This window comes from Periophthalmus magnuspinnatus, chromosome 21, assembly GCF_009829125.3.
Source record: "Periophthalmus magnuspinnatus isolate fPerMag1 chromosome 21, fPerMag1.2.pri, whole genome shotgun sequence".
Taxonomy (NCBI): domain Eukaryota; kingdom Metazoa; phylum Chordata; class Actinopteri; order Gobiiformes; family Gobiidae; genus Periophthalmus; species Periophthalmus magnuspinnatus.
Genome location: NC_047146.1, coordinates 18,484,475 through 18,508,612, shown reverse-complemented (window position 1 = coordinate 18,508,612; position 24,138 = coordinate 18,484,475). Strand labels below are relative to the sequence as shown.

The 24,138-nt window shown below is 40.1% G+C and overlaps 1 protein-coding gene across 1 annotated transcript; it reads right to left on the bottom strand.

Annotated features, from left to right (window-relative positions):
• Positions 1 to 832: 832 nt before the first annotated feature.
• On the bottom strand, positions 833 to 23,376 carry LOC117389796 (myc box-dependent-interacting protein 1). Its single transcript, XM_055230373.1, has 21 exons — positions 23,030 to 23,376; positions 17,038 to 17,118; positions 15,824 to 15,878; positions 15,644 to 15,738; positions 14,719 to 14,814; positions 13,771 to 13,881; positions 13,438 to 13,530; positions 12,393 to 12,478; positions 11,933 to 12,008; positions 11,715 to 11,770; positions 11,112 to 11,156; positions 9,699 to 9,768; positions 8,495 to 8,617; positions 7,547 to 7,555; positions 6,946 to 7,023; positions 5,615 to 5,635; positions 3,800 to 4,312; positions 2,615 to 2,671; positions 1,783 to 1,875; positions 1,604 to 1,705; positions 833 to 997 (listed from the first exon to the last, which is right to left on the bottom strand). The coding sequence occupies exons 1-21, from the start codon at positions 23,114 to 23,116 to the stop codon at positions 896 to 898; spliced, it is 2,049 nt and encodes a 682-aa protein (XP_055086348.1). The 5' UTR covers positions 23,117 to 23,376; the 3' UTR covers positions 833 to 895.
• Between the last annotated feature and the right edge of the window lie 762 nt (positions 23,377 to 24,138).

The window sequence follows — 24,138 nt, the reverse complement described above, 5'->3', positions numbered from 1 at the left end:
TCAAATGCGGCCCTCAGACCAATTTTTCTAGGCCCTCACGGTTCCAGGTGAATTATCCCATATTACCTTAAACAGTACTTTTTACTGTATATTTCTGAAAATCTACTTTAACAAGCCCGTATGAAATATTTAATATGTCCCACTGAGGATGTAAGCATGAATAAAGATCTATTCCATGTATCTTAATTATTCACCACAACTTTATAAGCGATTTCAGCAACATTTAGAAGCCAGACAAGTGTTTTTCCATCAACAACTAGCATGTTAACAGTGCATTTCCTGATTCTCTGATGATAAAAACATATAGATAGCACACTGCTGTCTCATTTTGACCCTTAGCGCTGCCTTTACAATAATTATTTTGTCGGTAATGGAAAAACGCTTAAACTGCACAGCCATTTTATTAGTTGTGAGCTAAATTAGCAAATAATAGCATATATGGAGGAATAATACTGGCACATTTTCATGCTATATTTAAATGAACGTTTTTGTGTGTGTGTTGATCATCATCAGTTTTTGTTTCACCCAGAAATAAAAAATTTATAAACCAGGGAATAACCTTTGAGTTTTAATTTGACCATAGAATTGTATCTTACCTTCCATCTCAAGTTTACCCTTTTTAGAATGTTATAACTTCACATGAACACAACCCATTTACACGTCAGACCCCACCCTCCATCCTACAGCCCTGCAGAAGTGCTCAGGTCCCCGGTGAGCACAGTGTAGCAGACCTTCCCGAATGTTTTGCCTGGAGCCAAGGCTGGGGCGGCTCGGCGTCTATGGCCAAAGTCCTAGTAGAGATAGAATATCCCAAGGAGGAGAGGAGAGCAGAGGAGGACAAGCGGAGGACAGGAGGAGGTTAGGGGTGGTCCCTCTCTCTGTCTCCCTCTCTCCCTCACAGGCGCTGGGTGAAGTTTTCTGGGAACACCCCTTTGGCGGCACTCTCTCTGTTCTGCTGCCAGTCCTGTTGCTTGACCCCCATGAGCCAGCCGTCATCCTGGACACATGAAGAAGGACGTTTAGTGATGAAAATAAACCAATTTAGTTTATTTATTGTTTAGTTGCCAGTGACAGATATGATGCCAGAACACTCAGCATTGACCCCCATTCACACATCCACATCTGTCTGCACCTTTGACATTTAATCTGCACTCTGTTTTTTGGATCACTCAAGCCTCAAATAAAGGATAATACGGGATTGCTCAAACAAGCAGGAATTTATTGAAATACAACTCTCAGTAAGTTAAAGCGAAACTGTACACAAACTCCTCCCACAACCACATTTCAAATAGAGCTGCTAAAGGGGAGAGTGAGGAGGGGCGGGGTCTGGACATATGAGGAACAGTGTGATTGGTCTAACAGGTATCCACACTTCAAACTCCTGCAGCCAGGTGTAAACAGAAACACCTGGCTGTAATCAGGGCAGTGCTGTGTGATGTCACATATTACTTGAAACTGCAGTGGTTGTTTTAGACTTTTTGACCAGAGAGCTGCAAATTTACTTTAAAAAGAAGTTGATGTAGTGTTTCATTCCACTTTAATCTAATTTAATGTGAGCCCTTGAGTATAAGACGCTCTTCTGACCCCGCCCTCGTGCACTGACCTGTTCGTCTGGATTGTCGAAGGGGATGACCAACACCACATCTCCGGCTTTCATGTCCAGCTCGTCTGTGTCATTGGCAGCGTAGTCGTGCATCACCTCCACCTACAGCACAGCGGTCCATCAGAGCTCCGTTTGACACTATGAAACTACGTGTGCTTTGGCTGTGCTCCTCTGCTCACCTTAAACAGGAAGCCCGGGGGCAGGTCTGTTGGTTCTGCTGCTGGGGTCGCCTCTGTGGGTTCTTCTGCAACGGGTGCTGGTGCTGCGGGCTCCTGCACAAACACACGGGGACAGTGAACAAGAATGTTTTGAAGAACGTTTTAGTTTTAGTCCCAATAATATATATATATTTTTTGTTTTCAGTTGATGAAAATGTCAATCAGTAGTAGTTTTAGTCAACCAGATCTTTTTTATACATTGGGGACTCGTGTCATCTTGTTCCTTCCATTCGTTTGTTTAGTTTTTATAATTAAAACAAAGTATCAGTGGTTTTAGATGATGAAAATATCTACTTTTAGTCACAGTTTTAGATGACAAAAATGCATGTAGATTTTGTCTTTATGATGATTACCAATTTGATGCCCTAGGTAAAGTATCAGATGGCACCCCCTACCACCAACTGAGGTATAACAAAGCCTCATATTAGGATTTTTTTTGCCTTGATTTTATGTATTAAACCATAGAATAAGTGCGTTCAGTGCACAATGGTGCCAGTTAGCTCTCTGTTAGCTTTACTACTTCCTGTCCAATTATCGCTATAGACTTTTTGCCAAGTCACACTAAAATAAATCAACAAATACTTTAAGATCCTGTAATGGACAACATATTAAAGATAAATCAAATGAATACTTCAACAGTATACACTTCTGTGTTTATAAAGGAACAATGCATCTGTTTCAAGTACATTATGCTTGCACATCTCTCCAAGATTCACAGAGAACACTTATTTGGAGTTAACCTGTGTCGTAACCTCACTGCAGAGTATATTACCCAGAAGTCTGCTGCCCTCACCTCCTCTGGTGCTGCAGGTGGGGCCTCTGGTGAAGTGGCAGCTGCTCCCGAGTCACTCTGACAGAAGGAGAGGCAGACCAATGTTATTGTTAGACATACAGTCGGAGCGCTTCAGCAGACTCACAGAGGACAGGACTGAGGCGTGCGGTCCATACAAGCACACGGACTACAGCAGTGTTAGCTCACACCAGGTCATTTATGTGATGTGTGTGAGGTTCTGACATCTACATCTTCATTAGTATGTTTAGTGTCTATAAAGTGTGCTAAACAATGATATGCTCCTAAAGAGTTAAGATTTAAAGAGAAAACCTCATCGATGAGATACTGGATCTAGTCTGCACTCATTATTGTTTATTATTCCAACGAGTATAGCAGTACTTTTAAACGATGAAAATATGTACTTGCACAGCCATCTAAACTATGTCATAGCTTAGATCAGGCGTGTCCAAACTTTTCTCATTAAGGGCCACATATAAAAACACAGACAAAGCTGAGGGCCGATTGAGGGCCATAGACTGGTTGCCAATACAGAGAATACTTCAAATCTGTGTTATTATTACAGGTTAGACTGAACCACTAGACCTTTATTCATGCACATCCTCAATGGGACACATTAAATGTTTGATATGGGCAGTAAGTAGATTTTCAGAAATCTACAGTAAAAAGTATTGTTTAAGATAATATGGGCCAATTCATCTGGAAGCTTGAGGGCCAAGAAAAATTGGTATGAGGGCTGCATTTTGCCCCTGGGCCACAGTTTGGACGTGCCTGGTTTAGATGGATGTAGTTTTAGTCTAGTCATTATGATAATTACCAGTGCCGGCCCTAGCTCTTTCGGCACTCTAACTTATGGCACTAAACATTTTAAAAAACAGTGTAACTACCTTTGAACACTTTTCTAAACCACTATTGGACAAGGAGTTACACCAGCTTTGGAACAACTTAAAGGAGTTGATATAATGATATAAAAATTTAAACTCAACATATATATTTATATATATATATATATTTATCAAACACCTACTAGAGTGAACACGGAGGATCACCATGATAGCACTTCCATATCTAGTCCCTGAGTTGGTTAGCAAACTTTAGCACTTGTTTATGTCACACCTTCTCCTCCTCCAGAACCGATGCATCCACCACCACTGTTAATCCGAATGCATCTCTCCTTGTGACCGTTACCTGACCCTCCTCCACATCCACTGTGGGGGCTGCCTCTTCTGGCTCTGGGTTAGCCTCTGGGTTAGCCTCTGGGTTAGCCTCTGGGTTAGCCTCTGTGGCAGCCTCCTCCTCAGCTTCTGGAGGTTCCACACATGGTTCCTCCAACGGTTTCTCAGGCTCTTCCTCCTGAGTTATGGGGGCAGCCTCGTCAGTGGTTGGCTCCGCTCCCTCATCGCCCCACTCCTCCTGCCCCACAGCCTCTTCCTCATGAGGGGCCTCCTGCTCATAGTTGCCCTCTTCGTCGTACTGCGCGTCCTGGTTGTCCTCCTGGTCCCAGCTGCCCTGAGCAGCAGGCAGCGGGTCGTAGCGCACAGGCTGGGTCCCGTCATCGCCCCACCCCTCCTGGGCAGCCGCGATTGGGTCGTACCGGATGGGCTGAGTGCCGTCGTCGCCCCAGCCCTCTTGAGCGGCGGCTATTGGGTCGTAATGTTGCCTCACGGGCTCCTCCTCTTCCTCAGCAGCGCCCTCGTCAGTCTGGGTCGGGTAATGCAAATATGGGTGTGGGAGAACATTTCAGCTAAGTTACAAAAATTCTTTCATTATGTCACAGTTGCATTAAATAAAGACTGGAATTTTTACGAATAGAATTTTAAAACAAGGGATTAACGAGAAGTTTTTAAAAAGGGTTTTAGGATTGAGTAAATTTATGAAAATCTATCTGTGATTTTGCATGTTTCAGAGCTTGATTTACTAGAATTAGACCATACTTTGCTTTGCTTTATAAAACATGCAAAAATCACTATTATGGAATTATGAAAGAAATTATGAATGAAGGATTAGATGGTCCTATTAGCTACGAGAAGGGTTAAGATTATATGTGTTACGACAGGAGCAGGGGAGATGCCATGGACATCGTCTGAAGACCTCCATGGTTGATGTGATCAGATCATCAGAAGATAGACCTTGGCTCAGAAGGCACAACTCAAAGACAGATGAAGAGAAGGAGGAGGTGGCAGGAGGAAGCAGGAAACTAAAGTCGAAGCAGGTTTTTTCCATCAGAAGATAGAGGCTGGTTCTTCTGTGAGTGGTTCTCAAACAGAGGTTCAACACACAGGGCTATGTTCAGATGGAGAAAGAGGAGGCTTGTAAGAGGAGGCGTGTCTGTCCTCAGCTCAGCTCCACAGGGTTTGCTCGGACACAGCTCTCTTACAGTTCTCAGGTTAGTTCATGGATGCATTGCAGAGGGCAGAGGGGCAGGCATGGGCTGGTGAAGTGAAACCCCAAGTCAGGGCACAGCTTCACCAGCGTAAAGAGAAAAAAAGCTCATCCCTGTGTGTCTCATGTGTGGAATAGGCCTGGAGACAAGACATGAACATACAGGGAGGCCAGGGGACAGAGTACCTTCAGGAACTCAATCCTGCCTTGAGTAAAAATACTTGAGGCAAAGTTTTCATAATTTAATTTTTACATTTCCATCTAATATTACAAGTATTTTTATCAAGACTAAATTGAGAAAAGGTCTAACTAGAGTTAATACACCCAACACGAGACAAACCAAACACAGGCACGCAGGCACACAAAAGATATAAGAGAATAAAACCAATATATAACAGGCGAAACAGCCAAAATGTCAAAAACATGCAACATGGAACAAGGAAATAGGACTGAAGGTTACTGATGTAACCTTGGTTCTCTGAGTGAAGAGACTATTTCTCTCTTCATGTATTATACAATTACGCAGTTAAAAATAGTTTAAAAGACAAACAAAGTACTAGATGAAATTGATGATCATTATTACACAGTTGTGAAGAACATGTACATGGCACTACTGCTTACCCAGGAATCCCAGTTTGCCTGCTAAGGAAAGAAGAGGAAACAGTGAGACAAAACTGATAACAACCCTCCTATGATTAGGTGTCAGGGTACCTCTAGTCCATGCTGTCTACAATATCTAAAGCCATTAGCCCACGATGAGAAGAGAGAGAAAGAGGTCAGGAGAAGCAGAGTTAGCTAAAACGCTATGCTAACCATGTCCAATGATGAGCGGTCAGATCAAAGCAGGGCAGAAGTAGAGTCATGCTAAAAGTGATCCTTGTACAATGCTACTGTGGAAGAAGTGCTCTCTAAAAAGCAGTTTGAACTCTGTATCATCATGCCATTATCCATCACCCAGTCCAGAAGACAATACAACTCAGGACACGCCTTCACGAGACATTTGCACACATGCTTCAATACCTACTATGTCCCACTATGTTGTATTAAAATCATCCAAATATATTTATATATGTATATATAAATATTCTATCCTGGTTGATTCATGGTTAAAATCTCTGCAATTATTGGATCTATCTACATGAAAAAAAGGTTTTAAAGTTAATTCAACCACAAGAGCGTGATTGTTGCCAGTTGAAAGGATTTTAAAGAACTGCTTATATGCCTGAGCTCTTACTGTTTTAAAAGAAGGGTTGCCAGTGCCTTAATCTGCAGATGGAGGACACATATAAGTTTTTCTCATTCTCAGGATGGACAGGTCATGCATCATGTGAAAGCTCAGAACCTCCAGAATTCAGGCTGAACTAGCACTGATTAATGATTGGCTGCAGGTCCTGGGGTTTAGATAGTGACAATTCTCCTAAAAGGCTGGTTTATGATCTGGCATCAAATTCTCACAGATGTCCCGCACAGCTTCCTAACGCACATGAAAGCCAATGAGATACTTGCGGGGTTTGCTGTGCCGTGTGTCTGCCACACACATGAAAATCCACCATCCAAAACCTCAGCCATGCGTTGAATTTCCACCAAATACAAGAGCTGTGATTGGTTGATAATGAGCAATAGAGTAGTCTGGCTCAGGTCATGAGACGTCACCTTTCAGTTGAGCGATGCCTGACGCTGGACTATAAACCAGTCTTTAGAATTATACAGGCCCCTGTCCTCCATCTCAGATTTAAAATTATGAAAAATTTGGACAGTTGCCATAGCAATTTAAAATAAATTATCCTATATTTTAAATGGTGAAAATATCAAAATGTTGCATACATCAGGTAGCTAAAACTAAATACATATAGTCTATTCTATAGTTCTATTCTGAATAGTGTCAAATGTCTTGTGAAGCCTGGCGTGCTCTGGGATGCCCTCTGGTAGTGTTCATGCCTGGGATAAACCACCTGTGCCACACTGGAGACAGACTGCGCCGCTGCACTGAACGAGTCCAGGTCGATGTCCAACAGGCTGCTGGCTACAGGCTGAGCACAATGACAACAACAGGAACACAGCACTGAGGGCAGAGTCACAGACAGGGGGCGGGTCACAATTACGAGGGAGGGGTCAGATAGAGTGGGAGGAATCATGGACAAAGAGGCGGTGTCTCACAGATAGAGGAGCAGTCCATCAGAAAAGGCAAAGTCACAGAAAGGGGATTAGGGTCTCACATAAGGGAGAGGAGTCAGGACACAGAGGAGGCAGTCTTAATATGGGGGGAGGTCTGACAGAGAAGGCAGAGTCACAGACAAGGGGTAGAGTCTCAGACAGAGGGGCGAGGTCACACGCATAGGAAGAGAGGTCTAACAGAGAAGGGGGACCCTAAGAACAGGGTGTAGGGTCTCATATACAGGATGGGTCTGACGCTAATGGACACAGAGGACCTTACCAGAGCTGCATGAGAACTGAAGAAGCTACTTGGATGAGTGTCTCAAGGTATCTAGAGAATTGCCCACCTTGTCCTCTAGTCTTACAGAGACTAAAGGACTGGCTGAGCATCTCTAGTACTGTACTAAACTGTCCCTATTTAGAGGACAGGAAGTACTAAGTTGAAATTGGAAAATGTGTCTCAGATCACATGGCTCTGACCTATGGGGTGCCACAGAGGTCAATTCTGTGACTCCTTTTGTTCAATCTCTACATGCTGCCATTATTCCAGTTAAAACGCAGTAGTAATGTGTCCTACCACAACTATCCAGATGACACTTCTCTATCTATCTATGTCTCACTGGCAGAAGGTGAATATGGACCAGTGGATTCACTCTGCCACTGCATCCAACAGATCAGTGTGTGGACGTAAAACAACTGTCTTCAGCTAAACTCAGACAAGACTGAAGTCATCATCTTTGGCCCACAGAAACATAGAGAAAGTATTAGAAGTCACCTCCAGTGTCTCTCTGTCTAAAACCTTCAAATGAGTCTAGAAATCTAGTGGTAATAATGGACTCAGACTTGAACTTTAACAGCAACAGCAAATAAATAACATATGCAGCTTTTTACCATCTAAAACATGCAAAAATCACAGGTATATTGTCTAAACCAGACTTGGAGAGACTTGTGTTTGTCTGTGTTTGTGCCTGTGTTTGTCTCCAGTAGGTTAGACTACTGTAACGGCCTGCTTACAGACCTGTCCAAATGAGCGATAAAACAGCTGCAGTACATCCAGAACACTGCAGCGTTCACTACATCCAGGAAGTACGAGCACATAAGTCCTGTACTCAGGTCTCTGCACTGGCTCCTGTAGCTCAGAGAATAGACTTTAAAGCAGCTCTGGATGTGTTCTTTGTGTATGAATTGTGCACAAATAAACCTGCCTTGCCTCAACTTATTCTTTTACTAACGAAGGTTTCACAATTCATCAACAGGATAAAAGTTTAAGAATTCACCAAAAGAATGTGTGAAAGGCCCAACAGAGGAGTGACAGGAGGGTCACTACAGAAGAGGCTCAGCACTGACCTCTGTAGGAGATGTGACGTTGATGTCTGGATTGTTGGCAGAGTCAAACAGGTTAATGATGTTTTCTGTCTTCATCTCTTTAGACGGGGTGACCTTTGGAGGAGGAGGCATTGCTGGCTTTAGCTGCAGGACATATAAAAGACAAGGACAATGGGGTCAACAGCAGGAATATTCATGAAACCTTATTAAATACCTGGTGATTGCAAAAACTACATACTTGAGGTATCAATGATTTATTGTAACTCTGAAGTGCACTCTAATCGCATGTACATATTTCTGAGTGAAAAAGTTGCCTGTGGATTGGAGCTTTTGGGCGTAGAATATGTTAACGGCCTATTTTGTTCTCCCATTTTTAATTCATAAGTATATATAAACTACAGCTACGTATCAACCACTAGGATCATGATGTTTTGCTCATCTTTAAAGTGTGACTAAACACCTTAACTATGCCCACAAGCACATTTCAAATAGAACTGCTAAACTGGGGAGAACCTGGAGGACTAGAGAAGATTGAGAAGGGAAAGAAGGGGCGGGTCTGGATATATGAGGAACCGTGTGATTGGTTTTACAGGTATCCACAGTCTGCCCTTGCAATTAGGTGTTTGTAATCAGCAACATCTAGCTGTAATCAGGACAGTCATGCGTGATGTCACATAGTACTTGAAAGTTCAGTTTTTGACTGTTTTTGAACAGAAAGTTCCAGATTTACCTAGTTTGTGTTAAAATAGCTAAAAAAGAATCACAAGAAACTGTAGATAATCCTATTAAAATACAATATACATGAAAAAAGTGGGTTTTCAGTTTTTTTTCCACTTAAATCTAATCATAATAAAGAAAGTTATATTATTAAATCTTCTTGAGCAAAATGGAAATGTATAATTTACCAATGATTAGCAATAATTCATTTAAGAATTTACAGAAAATTAAAATCTAAATTCCACCACACCGTACGGCTCTCGAAAATATCCATTAGTTTAGTACAATAAGGTTATTACAATTATAATACTAGTAATATATGTATGAGTTTACCTATAAAATGTACTACACTTACTTTTTTTTATTTGAAATGTTTGCACTTTAGTCTCTTCTTTAATAAGAGACAACAGAGAAATAACAGCCAATCTGCCAAATGATTTATTTTATAACTAAAATGATTCAACACATTGCCAAGTTTAGTGATTCTCTATATTTACATGCAGCCTACCTTGGAAGGAGACTTGGGGATGGGTGGTGGTCCGCCTGGCCTGAGCGTGTGGTTCGACGCTTCTTTGCCACTAAAAATAACACAGAAAATACAGTGAGATCTAACTGAGCACTCAAACCAAAGTGCCAAGAGGAGGAAACAGGTTAGAGTTAATTTAGATGCCAACAGTAGCTACAGAGAGGGTTAGCATGCTGTGTTAGGGCTCAGGCATCAGATATTACAGTGGTCATCATGCAGCTCATCGGTCCAGTGGAGGGTCCCATGCAAACAGGCCCAGTGCCTCCTCAGACTCAGAGTGGAGAGAGCATTCAGAGTTAGAGAAAAGACAGGCTAAAGTTCAGCTCCAGAACGGCACATGTACACAGCTGGGGTAAATCTGGGAATGTCATTTCAATGCAATCTACACTAATCCCTTAATGTACATGTGTCGAACTCAAGGCCCGCTAGCCAAATGTTGCCCTCCACATCATTTTATGTGGCCCTCGACAGGGTAAATTAAAAGGTATGATAGTCTTAAAATGTCATTTTACCAGGAGATACACAGTTACACAGCCATATTTTTACATCTAGGCAAATTCATATGCAATATTTGTAACTTGAATAAGTCATAAATACAGAAGAGTGAATTAACAAGTTAAAAAAGTAGTTAGATTTATTTTACATCTGGCCCTTTGAAAGCAGCCATTTTGCCACCCCTGACTTAATGCATCCACTCAAGTAATTTGGTGACTTTTTTTTTCTTGTTTTGTTAGAGTATGTCATGCAAAATATTCAGTCTAATCTCATAACTATTACCTGTGTCCTCACTCCTCAGAAATTAGGTAAACATTTCATTTTCTATTTAAATACTATCAGTAGGGTTAGGGTTGTTGGTAACAGGTTCAGTTGTGATTGTTGTTTTATTTAATCAGTAAAAGCCCAGGTTACATACCCTGCCTTTATACTATCATACTATGTTTGCGCAAGCTTAAAAATGCCTCGTTCATGGGATCTGTTGCTGTTATTTCACATTTTCTTATTTACAGTATGTAGGCTGTGTAATGAACCACGCTGAAGAGGCTTAAAGCTGCACAACTAACAATAGCAACATGATCCAACAGATGCTTTAAAGTGAAGACTATTCACTTGTTAAAACCTACCGAAATATTTTAGGTAGAAATGTGAGATCCGAAGAATACGGAAAGTGCCAACTGCTAACTTCACAACTGTTCTAGCTTTGTTTCTGTTTTATTTTGCCACAACTCAAACAAGCTAAACATCTGCAGTTCTGAAGCACTCCAAACACTCAGAGATCTCCTCATTAGCACATTAGCATTAACCCATTAGCACACATAGCAATACAGAGAGTAGAAACATTTCGCCAAAGTGAGACAAAAACAGACAGGAAGTGATGTCACAGGTTACCACGGTTACCTCCTGTTAGGTCCTGACGATGCTGCGCCACGGTTATCTGTCCTGCTGCAATGTTCAGGGTGACGCCAGGTTAATGCATGCGTTAAACTGGTTTAGCATTACGGTTAGCATCCTCATTCATTCTCTCTAACAGAAAACATTCATCCCTGTGTTAAAAAAGGGCCCTTGACTAAAAGAAAGAAAAAAAAAAACCCAGAACATCAAGATTGAAGAGGCCAAGAGAGCACAGAATGTCAGCCACATCTCTTGTCAGTCAGCCCTGGGGCAGATGTGCTCATAGAAATATAGCTTACCATCACAGAGTGTGTACTTCCACTTAGAGCTATTGAGAAATGTATTATTGTGTACATGTGACATAGGAATAGCTGTATGTCTGTTGCACTGTTTTCTATGCACTAATCAGAGAAGGAAAACTTTAAACCTAAATTACATGATTAAATACTGTCGTTACTGTCACCAGCGTTCTGTATACACATTCCTGGTACCTGTAGTTACTTTCCAACACTGACAATTAAACACCTAATGTAATACCTTAATATAAAATGATTCCTAATATGTAAACATTTAAATGAAAGAAAACACATTATACTAAAATACACCAACCTGCTTGTGTCTGTGTTCTCCAGTTTCACCAAAACGTCGTGCAGGTCCTGGTCCAACTGCAGAAGAAGACGGAATAGATTTAATGGATTGATTGGACACATGTCACTTCGCTAACAGCCCTCAGCGTCGGCCCATCAGAGTGGGACACTCTCTGCGTTTCTATGGTAACCCCTTGTGTGGTCTGCCCTGTATGTGACCTCAGCGGCACATGGACTCACCCGGCTCATCTCGTGATGGAACTTCTCCTCAAACGCGGCCAGGCTCTGGAAGGTGCTGACGTAGAATCCCACACGACTGCAGAAACACACACAGACGGCCAGAATGAGAGGAAAATAGGCTAGTATATTTCATTGAAAGATTTGTATATGCAGTGCAAACGGTGAGTATTCTGTATCAAATTAGAAAGCATTTTATTCTTCTTATCATGAACCTCTGGTCTCTGAAAGTCGTGAAACATATTTATAAAGCCATCACGGTATATAATTAGGATGTGAGGAATGCATTAGGAAAGTGAACAATAAGGATTTCAGATCTTGATAAAACGTAATGAAAACGTTTCAGTTACTTTTTTCTGGTAAATATGATCAAAAGACAGCACACAGCAAATCCATGGCATAATGTGGACTCTATAACATGATACAAACACACATCTTGTGTACTATGTACCCGTGTACAGACCTGTTCCAAAGTGAAGGCAGCTCCTCCTGCAGGTCCAGGTTGATCTCCTCAAACACCTTCTGGGCTCTCTCCAGCTCCTCCTCAGCCTAAAGTACAGTGAAATAGTATTGGCCATAGTGCCTCCTCCTTCTCCCTGTCCTCAGTGTCTGTGATGATGATGATGACCCAGTTGTACAGTGTTCTGAATACTGACAGTTTTTGTTCTGTTGGGTGTTCAGACGTCCATAATAGGTATTGGTCTGTGTGTGTGGGTTTGCGATATATTTTTATTTTAATGCACATGTGTCAAACTCAAGGCCCGTGAGCCAAATGCGGCCCGCCACGTCATTTTATGTGGCCTGCGACACAGTAAATTAAAAGGTATGACTGTCTTAAAATGTCAGTTTATCAAGAGATACAGTTAAACAGCCATTTTTTTCATGTTTATGCAAATCCATATGCAATATTTGTAACCTGAATAAGTAATAAATATAGAAACGGTTAATTAACAAGATTAAAACGTAGTGACATTTATCTTACAGTTACATCTGGCCCTTTGAAAGCAACCATTTTGTTGATGTGGCCCTCGGTGAAAATTAGTTTGACACCCCTGTTTTACTGCTTTCATTTTCATTGTGGTGTATTTTTCCACAAATGCTGTTGGCTATCTGGCAAAAACCAAGTAAAGCCGCCTACAGGGCATGTCACCAGGAGGATACTGGAAGTGAAACATGTAAAGTAGGTACACAAACGCCCCTGTCTGACAAAATGATCACTAATTCCAAAGCTGAAGACAGAATGTATGAAGACAAGATGTATTCTAATCCTTCTAATCCCAACCTACACCCGTACTACCATAAAATTACATCTACAGTCTCAGTCTCAAAGTGCACCCCACACTTTATTTTCTAGCAGTAGAATCTAAGCACTCTACCCCACCTCACAAAGTGAAATGGGCCACAGATGATCTTTGAAACCCTAGCTCCGAGACAGTGTTTATAATGGTCTGATGCAGAGAGTACCTTGCTCCCAGACAGTGTTTATAATGATCTGATGTGGTGTGTACCTGACTCCTGGACAAGCTGCTCTGGGCCACATTGTGAGCAGACAGGATTCCCTGAGCCCAACCGGGGGTGGCTCTTTCCAGCAGGGTGGATGGCTGCAGGAGACAAAGCATTTTCACATGTATGTACACCACTAAAACAAGAAGAACAGCTCCAGGGGCCTTATTACGACTGAGCAAAGAATGTGGTTGAGATCTTGTCCCATAGGTTCTGATTTTTTATTGTACCAATCCCAAGTATCAGTGTTCGTCTTACAAAACATGACAAATTACGCTCATGTTGTTCTATAAGATAATTCTGTTTTAAGTGTGTGCAGTGTTAATACAAGCTCTTACCTTGGTGAGTTTGATGCCCCCGTCCTTTTTCTTGGTCTTGTGTGTGGCAGCGTAGTTATGTCTGGCGCTGTCATAGTCGACCAGCTTTCTGTCTCTTTTGGCAATACGAGCCTGGGCAAATTATTAAAAAAGGTCAGAGAATGAAGAGACTTGATATTTGTGAGTAGCTCCGCACGAATGGAATAGTTACAACGTGTCTTTTATTTGATCAAAGTTTATATTTTGCTGTTGTTGGTCACAGTTTTATGTTGAAGCACATTCCTATTTTGTGAGTTGAAGAAATGTGTTAACTGGAGAAATAAGTACAAGATTCAGAAGTGTCTGGTCTTATCTCATCAGCTCTGATCACAGGAACAGTATGGCAAAAGGTTGGTGCTGTGACATTTCCTAGAGACAGTTGTTCATTGTTTTAATTTGAGTTGGTTTAATCCAACCTACTGGCAAGTTTATAACACAATTATTACAGCATAATAATAGATTACAGTGGCCATATTTTACAGACATTTGCTTATGAGTATTTAATACACCAACGATCACATTAATTGGCAGCATCACGTAGCCATTTTTGCACAAATAAAAAAAAAAAGTGTGATTTGCAGCTATCTGATGGAGGGGCAGACAACTTTGTGGCTCTTTGTTATGCGTTTTTACGGCGACGTCAGCTCCCATTAGGCACAGCAGTTTTCTAATGTGGAAATCAGTGACCTTGTTTCTTTTATCAAGTCATTTTAGATGAATATTGCGATTTAAAATGTCCAAATTATAACATAATGATCCACGGGTGTCATAGATTATAACTATAGAGCAGCAGACACAAGCACAATCTTCTTTAAATTATTTGGAGTCAAAATTCTTCATTGTTAAATCTGATTGTTCAGTTTAACAGCTGAGCATGACTTGGAAAACACTGCTGTGGTTATTTTTCAGTGAGCCGGGGTCCATCTTTACCTTGATGTCGGGGAACTGTCCCAGGTAAGTGTCCATGGAGATGAGGGCGTGGTCCACCAGTTTCTGATGGTAGTCCTCCCACAGCACATCACAGTCCTGCAAAAAACGCAGGGATGATTTAAGGTTCACGACGATTTACGGTTCATGAGTTATTTAATAGAGCTGAAATATGAAAAAAAGATTTTATTCATCTACTCAATAAACTTTATTGCATACTGCTGCCTGGTTTGTTAAAGTGTCAAGGCTATTGGCGTTGCCCATTTGAAATACACTTTGTAAAGTGGGTCAAAGTAAATATATTGTAAACAAGTCCTGGACAATCAACATTAAAAAGACTAAAATATGAAGTGATAAAATAATACAAGGATGCAATGAATTTCAGAACATGTTTGTAGAGGTCCAAAATACAGGCGTAACAACATTTTTCTATTAAAACATCTGAAGGCGTTTGGCTCTAATCGGTCAATGTGAAATAACTTTTGCAAATATGTAATTATGTTTTCAGGCTTGTTAAAGAGACACCGCTGTGCTAGAGGTGAAGAGGGTTTAGAAAAAAAATAAATAAAAAAATAAAATACATTTTCACGTTCTTTAATTAGCAATCACCAAAACACTTCAAGCTAAAAGTGGTTATTATTGCTCCAAGATTTTGGTGAAAATATGACAAACTAACATGCATTTCAGAATATCTTTGTAGAAATCTAAATTACAGGTAAAACAAGATAAAAAAAAATAACAGGCTAGTTTGTTCATTGCTTTGTACATTATATTATCTAAATAACTGTAGCTTTAGCAGTTAGGGTTAGGGTTAGGGTTAGGGATAATTGCGGCAAACTCAAATTGTGACTTGTACTTGAGTTAATTCTTGGACCATTGCATAAAACCTGATGACACAGTGTAACATACGTCAGATCAAGCGTCTAACCTCCACAATGGACTCCACCTTCCTGTGGCCCTTCCACTCGGGCTCGTACATGTCGGCCAGACACGACTGGATGTTCTTGGACGACTCGTGCATGGCTGAGGACGACAAGCACAGTTAATCTAAGAGATCAGTGCAACATCAAAATATGTTTCCTAGATAATCGTCTTATGGGCAGATTACCTTTGACTGCCTCCAGGTATGCCCGCAGGTCCCGCTGGAGTTTACTGCCTTCTGTCTATGGAGTACACAGAGAAGTATTATAGATTGTGTTGTTTGGTTTTAACATTGTTTTTCCCATTTAATTATCACAGGTTAATTTAATAATAATAATAATAATAATAATAATAATAATAATAATAATAATAATAATAATAATAATAATAATAATAATAATAATAATAATAATAATAATGATGACCCTTATATATCACTTTTCATGACACTCAAAGAAGCTTCACACAATTCAAAACGGGAAGGAGGTGCATGTATTTGAAGGCAGGTTTGAGCAATTGAGTTTTCAGGACTTTTTTGAAGACGGTGGATGTGGATGAGGCTCCATAGACTGTATAAAGAAGTGGACTTTGAGTGAGAGTGACATTACCCATAGCGTTCAGCCCCAGTCACATGAAGCTCATCGCAGCTCACAGTTACAGGGGCAAATGTGGTGCTGAGTTCCATATTTAGAATTCTGACCCCGAGATTCATAGCAACCAAAGAACCAATCTGGAGTGAGGTCGTTGAAGGTAACGCCCCTTGGTGCAGACAGAGGTGCAGGTAGGGAGCGGGCACTTAGCAACGCTGTCAATCAAACCTGTTGCTAACGCTAGCAGGAGCAGCCACGGGGAAAGAAGGCGCCTGATTTGTCTGTTATTAATGTTTATATCATGATTTATGGACACAATAGTGAAATAAAAACACCAGGATCATGTGGAAAGTGTTAATATGAACATTTTAAGATCAAAATGACGAGACTCATTGCGGCAGTTATAGAGAGAGGGGTGAAACTTTTCCAATAAAAAGTGAATTGGAGCCAGAGTTGAGCACTAGAATGCAGCGGCTCACAAGTTAGTTATGTCCATTTATATATACAGTCTATGGTTTGAGCAGACAGTCTTAATTATTAACAAACACTTGAAATACTCTAGATATATTCATGAATCTTCTACCTCTCTTGATGTTTGTAAAAAAAAACAAAAAACACCAAGCTTAAAAGTTGATTGTGATGTTATATCTTGACACACACACATCTCCGGGGCAGTAACATGAGCAGTGATCTGGACTGGTCTCTGTGGGCAGTGCAGGCCACATGTGATCTAAACCCCACAGGCAATGCTGTGCTCTGATTGGTCCAAACTAAATAGGGACGGGCTAACCACACCTGCAGAGCTACTCACATATTGTTTGTTGAAGTTGACCACCCACTCCTCGAAGGCTTCATCTTTGGTCTCGTCGGCCTTGCCAAGCTTTTGGAGAACCTGAGGAATAAAAAAAAGTCTGACTAACACTGTAAGGTTTCAGACGTTTCATATTTTCTATAAATAGTGATGGACGCAGGTCAAGTTGTTTTTGTAGTATTTGAACAGATATAGCCAGATAACCTTCTGATTAATGCAAATGTTCAAATTCTACTTTTTTACTTTTTTATTTGTCATGAAAATATCAGATTCAAGGGGAATATTGGCTTCTGAGACAGCAGTAGTTTCAGTAGTATTACAGTCCTTGTAATTGTTTTTTACTGCAAATTAGGATAATTTGCAGATTTGTCCTCCAGACCCCACCCCTCCACTCTCTAACTCTCCCTATTAGTCCTTCAGCCCCCCCTCCCCAGCTCTCTCTCTTTAATCCTCCAGACCCCATCCCACCTCCCCCTAACTCTCCCCTTTATTCCTCCAGACCTCACCTTTCCTCCCCCTCACTGTCCCCTTTAATCCTCCAGTCACTGCACAGTTAGATGGTAGATTGGGTTTGGGTATTTCGTTAATTAAATAAATGTGAAGTAACTGTGAAATATTGTAGGGTAGAATTACTGTCAGAACATCTAAGCAGACTTCTTTGTGCAGTCTTGTGACAGGATGTGAAATCTTGATTATAATTTTAACACTTGTGGTGTGACTGCAGCACGCCTTTGTATAAAAATAAGCCAGAGCTAGTGCACATTTCAACATTACAATAGAATACAGAATATGTTTTATAAATCATACAAATTTTAGAGTTGTTTTTAGAATAGTTTTAGCTATAGCTTTATGAAATGAAACTTGAATAAATGAAAAAGTACATTTAACACAAATGGATCAGTCAAATAATCCTGACAGCCCCAGTGTGATGTCAGTAACACAGGGCCTCATTCATAAAGGTTTTCTTGAAAATGTACATAAATTCCACTTTAAGAAAACAAAAACAAACACTCTGAGCTAGATTCACTGTTTAACAGGCTCAGCTATAATTACAAATGTCCAAAAGCTCAAGAACACACTTAGCAGGAACATCCTTAAGATACCAACTTATGTAACCAACTTAAGTCATTGTTCTATCTCATTATTGAAAGTCGTGGTAAATAGAGAGGAAGGGGGGCATGGTTGACGGCCCATGGAGATGAGTGCGCTCTGGTCATGAAGAACTGGAGGTGTGGGGATGTTTTTGTATATATTTATATTTATATATATGTTTGTATTATAAGAGTAATAATATTCTACAATGGAAGAATGTTTGTGCTTATGAATGATCCTGAATGTTTGTAGGATTTGTTCTTCCAGAAGAACATTTTCAGTTCAGAAAACGTTTTGTTAATACCAAAATGTTTGTACAAAGGCCTTAAGTACACTTTGTTGGTTAGAACGCTGTAGGTGCTTGTAATTCTATTTATTGTGACAGTCCACCATACTATTGTAAGACTTTTGATGACACAATGTCACAATATTTCAGTTGTTGTTACATCCCTTTAACCCAGCAGACTTGAGATTATTTTAGTCATTCAATAAAACACTGTTTACTCAACAAGGACAAACATTTCACAAGCTATTTTAGGTTTGCAATGAAACATGAGATGTGCTGATGTGGTGGTGGGTGCGTCTGGGTTTGGCTGTTGTGATTGGCCAGTGTGTGTAACCATGGCAACCCTTCACACCTGTGGGCCTGTACACAGGGTCTACATGTAGCCCCTATGTAATGTGTATAATATAGTTATATAAAGGTACACTATGTCACTATGAGCTACCTGTTTGTTTATGTTGTTATTGTTGTACCTATAATACTCCTCAGTGTGGTATTAAATGCATCTATGTTGTATTTATTAAATTAGAGGAGTGATGGATGATACCAGTGGTGTTTGTCATGATGTTAAAATTTCAAACTTGATTTCAATAGTAAGGCATAGACTCAATAATATCAATTCCAACACTACGATGATAATAAGAAACACATTCTATTGTCTAAAGAGTTATTTTCACCATTAAATAGTAGTACTTTTTTAATATTACCGTGTGGTCTTATATCTGTGTAATCTCTGAGTCGTCCAGGTGGGTTCCATAGTGGTCCGTGGGCGTATACTAGTCTGTGTGGTGCAATACTCTGGCCAGTATTGCAATATTGATGCAACACTGATACTAATGAGCTTTGTATTAAAACACATTGAACAGGATTATGCAGGACTGAGGGATTACACAGACAAGATAAACTAATCTAACTAAACATAAACTAAACTAATCTAACTAAACATTTATGAAAAATTTCAAGTATTGATATTTTTTCATGAGTATTAACTTTCAAGTCAGAATTGATAGATGGATATTTCATAAGAATGCGCCCATCACTAAGTTGCTTGTTGTTTTATTGTTAAGAAATACCTTGAAAAACATGCCTTGCAGAGCTGCCTCTCCACAGATCTGACCTGTACCTTGACCAGGTGGTGTAAACTGCTTGGCTACACTGAGAAAGATAAATTTAATCCCATACTGTAAGCAATTGTAGGCAAGAAAATGTCTAGTGTAAGATGTTAACCCTGTAGTGTAGATCTCTGCAAACATGTTCTGAAATGTCCTTGTGTGTCAGATGCCCTCCCTACGTCTCCATGGGGTCTTACTCTGTGTAAAAGCTGCTTAAAGTTTAGATTTCAGTCTTCTCTCTAATGTATCTGCTTCTGATTTGTTTCCAACCAAATGTGTATCAGTCAGAGGTGGATCGCCAACAGGTACTCAAGTGGAAATACTGTTACAGGTTGTGAAAAGTAGTGCTCCAAGGAATTACTCAAGAGTACTGATACTTCAAAATACTATTACTCAAGTATAAGTACAAAGAAGTGGACCATGTGTTTTCAAGGATAGAGCACAATAATGGGACAAACTAAATCATATCTGAAGGAGCGGTGCAAGAAACACAAATGTTCAAATCATTTCATATTGTCAACATAAAGCTTTTGTCACTTGTAGACTTTCTCACAGTGGGAAGAGGAACCACAACTTTTACTCAAGTAACTCGAGTACTGTACTGTTTATTACTTAAGTATAAAAGACAGAAGCACGCTGTCTGAAAACTACTTTAAGAAGTACAAATTCACATTACTCAAGCAAATGTAGGAGTTCTAGTCTCCTCAAATAAGCTGCCATTTTATATTTCAGGGGGTTCGCATCCCTTTAAGCAAAAGAATGGGTAATAACTAATTGTCAGTTACAGTTATGATTTTGTAGTTTTGTCAATTAGCTTGAGTTCTTCTCTCAAACTGAAACACTCTGTTCCACCTTGTGATGTCATGTGGTAAAACAGGAAAACCGACATTGTGTTTTCAAATTCCATACACCTTCACTAGAATCATTTGGATTATTTCAGCCCTGGAGTTGCCTATCTCTTCTTAACAAAAGGTAAAAGGTAGATGCTAAGTACTGAAAACTACCACTTCATGACATCACAAGGTAGAACAGAGCATTTTGAGTTTTGGAGATGTAGACAGACTGATAATAAAGGATTGAATGAAACAAAACACAACTCCAGGTATGTTTTTAAGGAGGTAACAGCATTAAAACATGGCTTAAAACTCAGAAAAGTCATCAAGATTCTATTCAAAGTTCACATATTATAATCTTACCAGAACAACAAGAACAGACTGAAATCTGAACGTACAAACTAACACAAGAATCCCATTTCAGAACATGTTTGTACAGATCTAAACTACAAGAGATTTTGTTGCTTGTGGAGGAAATGATGGTAAATTCTAACTTTTTTTTGCCAGTACCATGTCACACCCCATTTTATTCAGTTAATTAATGCACATGACATATCTTTAGTCAGTCAAGAATTTCTTATGTAAACTTAGGCCTGTCACAAATCACTATATCGACTTATCGTTCAATATATGAAAGTTTGAGCAGTATTTTTTTGGGCTCAATATTTATAGTGTGTAGATTTTCTTTTGTCATTTTTTCTGCACTGCGATAAGATTAGAGCTGTAGAGATTTGAATAAATAACTGCCAACAATCATTATAGATACAAACTAATCCTAAATTTCTTCCTAAGTTTCTACTGTTTGTCTATTGCACGTCATGTTTTTTTTAACAACATCGTACATTTCGAATAGTTGTTTGGGGTGTTTTCAATACTATAGTTTATCGTCTATATGTCGTACTTAAAAATGTGTTATCGTGACAGGCTTAAGTCAACTACAGCCCGATTTGATATTAATCTATCGCTCAGCTGTTTAAGACAATACAAATATGTAAAACTGTCCAGCCAAAATGTGACCACAGCATTGATCCTTCCCTATCCATAAACGAACACAATCGACAGTATACTTGTGTCGTCATGGTATTAAAATTTAACACTTGATTTCCAAATGAAGGAATAAACTTGACACTCAATACAGATTCTGATACTATGATGATAATAAAAACATTATTTAGACAATAGAACCTGATTTTCAGCATTAAATGGTAGTACTTTCCTTTATATTACCATTTGTCGTTATACACTTTTAAATCTTCAATATATATAATTATTAACTTATACAAATTTTAGCAGTAGGTAAACTGAACCTTCTGAGACTTTTGGCAATATATACGGTTATTATTGTTTACTTGAACTTATCACTACTTCAATTAAAGGAAGTAAAAATAATGTTTTTTAAGTGTCTACCATTTTCGGTTTTGCACTGAACAGCCCAATCCAACACACTTTGCGTAACATTTGAAAGCATTTCCGGGCTTATGGCTCTTATTTGATTCTTGATATTACGTTTTAAGTTGTTTATTGTCTGAGGTTTATTCACAAACACCTTTTCTTTAAGATCGCCCCACAGGAAGAAATCGGGACTAGTCAGGTTTGTGGAGATCACATACTGCCCCCTGTCTTTGAAAATGATTTATTATTCCTTTAATACATTTACGCTTGGAGCATCTCTGGTATTAAAATGTCGATGGTAACACTGCTGGGTTTCTGAATTTGACTCATGTGACTCAAAGTACCACTGTACTGTACCACTGAGGGTTCCTTCCTCGGTGCTGTATTTGCTCATATTAATGTCGGAAGAGTAGTTCTAAATGATCTGAAAAATTAAAAGAAAAATATTTAAAAACAAAAGAATTATGATTTTTTTTCAACTGTCAGTGACTTTTGGGCCACCCTGTATCTGTGCAACCCCTCAGTCGTCCAGGTAGGCTCCATAGTGGTCCATGGGTGTGTACGAGTCTATGAGTCTTATACTTGTTCTGGTACAGCTCATGTCAACTCTAAAGCTTTTCAGGAAAGGCTCATTTCTGTCCTGTGAAATTAGTATCTAGTTTGCATCTTACTTCTGACAACCCTACAATAGTCTCTAAGGAACAATATACATTTACACACAGACATTATCAACCCAGAACCCCGAATTCTCATTATAGCTCGTCCCACTGCTCTCTGTCAGGGGTATCACTTTTCATATGATGCATTATGACAGACGAACAGCGCCCCCTGTCCGCCACATCACAACACTGCACTAATACTCGGCCTTTACGCGCGTTAAACATCTCCAGAAATCAGCACCCTTTACGCATACCACTACATTTATCTCTGCCCTCATGAAACCCTCGTTACAGCAGGTTAAAAAGCGTTGACCTCCACATCCGGGCTCCCTGCGTACAGTCACCAAAAAACGTGGGGGGTGCCATCTGTCAACGCTGTGTACTGGTACAGCGAACAGGCCAGCGATTCAACTTAAGTCACATGACAACGTTTTACGGCTAATATTAACGAATTGCTGTTAAAATTCGCTGGGTTTAATGTCATTACTATGTCGTGACGTGGTAGAGAGGGTTTTGCGGTGGAAGGGGATGCGCCACCGCTGGCCTTAACCCCCTGTGACCACGTAACAAGGCCACACTCACGGTATTTCACGACACGTATTGGGAATGTGAGCACTTTACCTTTTCTTGCGCTCTGGTCAGCTTCTTTTGCACGTTACTGGCGACTTTCCCCGCGGTCAGACCCTTGCCCAGATTCAACTCAGCCATCTTGGGAGGGGGGGGGAGGAGTTCAGCGGGTCGGTCAGGTCTCGGATGCGGGAAGGAGGAAAGAGGAAGGAGGAACGGTAGAGCGCGCTACGGTGACGCGGCGGTAAAAGGCATTAATGTCGATGTAAGATGGAGGTTACCGAGAGCCGAAACGAGTGCGTAAACGAGAGAGGGGAGGATGGGTCTGCCCGTGTCCGTGACAGAGGAGGAGGATGCTGCTGCTGCTGCTGCTGCTGTCAGGATGAGGCTCTTAAAGGGACAGATGCCCAAAGCACGAGAACGCAACGCGGATGGATGGATAGATGGATCACGGAGAGGAGAAGAGGAGGTATGGCACGGTTACGCACGGAGGAGGGGAGGGGAGGGAGGAGGGAGAGGGCGGTCACGTGGGGTGGAAATGCAGGGATTTTGAAAAAAGAGGGATTCCACGAAAGAGTCGAGTTACAGGAGTTAAAATGTTTGATATTATTAAGGACAGTGCAGATTGGGGGAACATCTGCAGCATATGCTCTACATTTAACAGATTAGAGCGAAAGTGCTAGACTCCAAGTCCCTGACAGTTAGTACATCAGCCAAAACAAAGGCACATTAGAAAATATAAAAATGTAATATATTTATACTGCATAATTATGGAAAATAAACCATTTGATTTCATGTATTTATTGTTTGTTCAGTGTTGCAGTCTACATTATATTCAGTGAGATGCTCATTAAATAAAACATTCAGTATGTAGAACTTTATAATCAAATCAAACAATAAAATAAATTAATGACCTGGTGTAGGCTGAAGCTGAAGAACCTGGTGTTTACCCTTATCTCCAGTTACATCTCGTTAATGGACATTTATTTATAATATTAATACAACAGTTTATTGCACATTTTACTACATTATAATGAAATAAATCTGCAATTATTGGTTTAATTATCACAAAACTCTTCTTACTGTTTTTATTCTTTCAAATATTTTTTTTTTCCATGACTATTCCAGTTATGTTTTAGCTCATTGCACCTCCCTACCTCCTG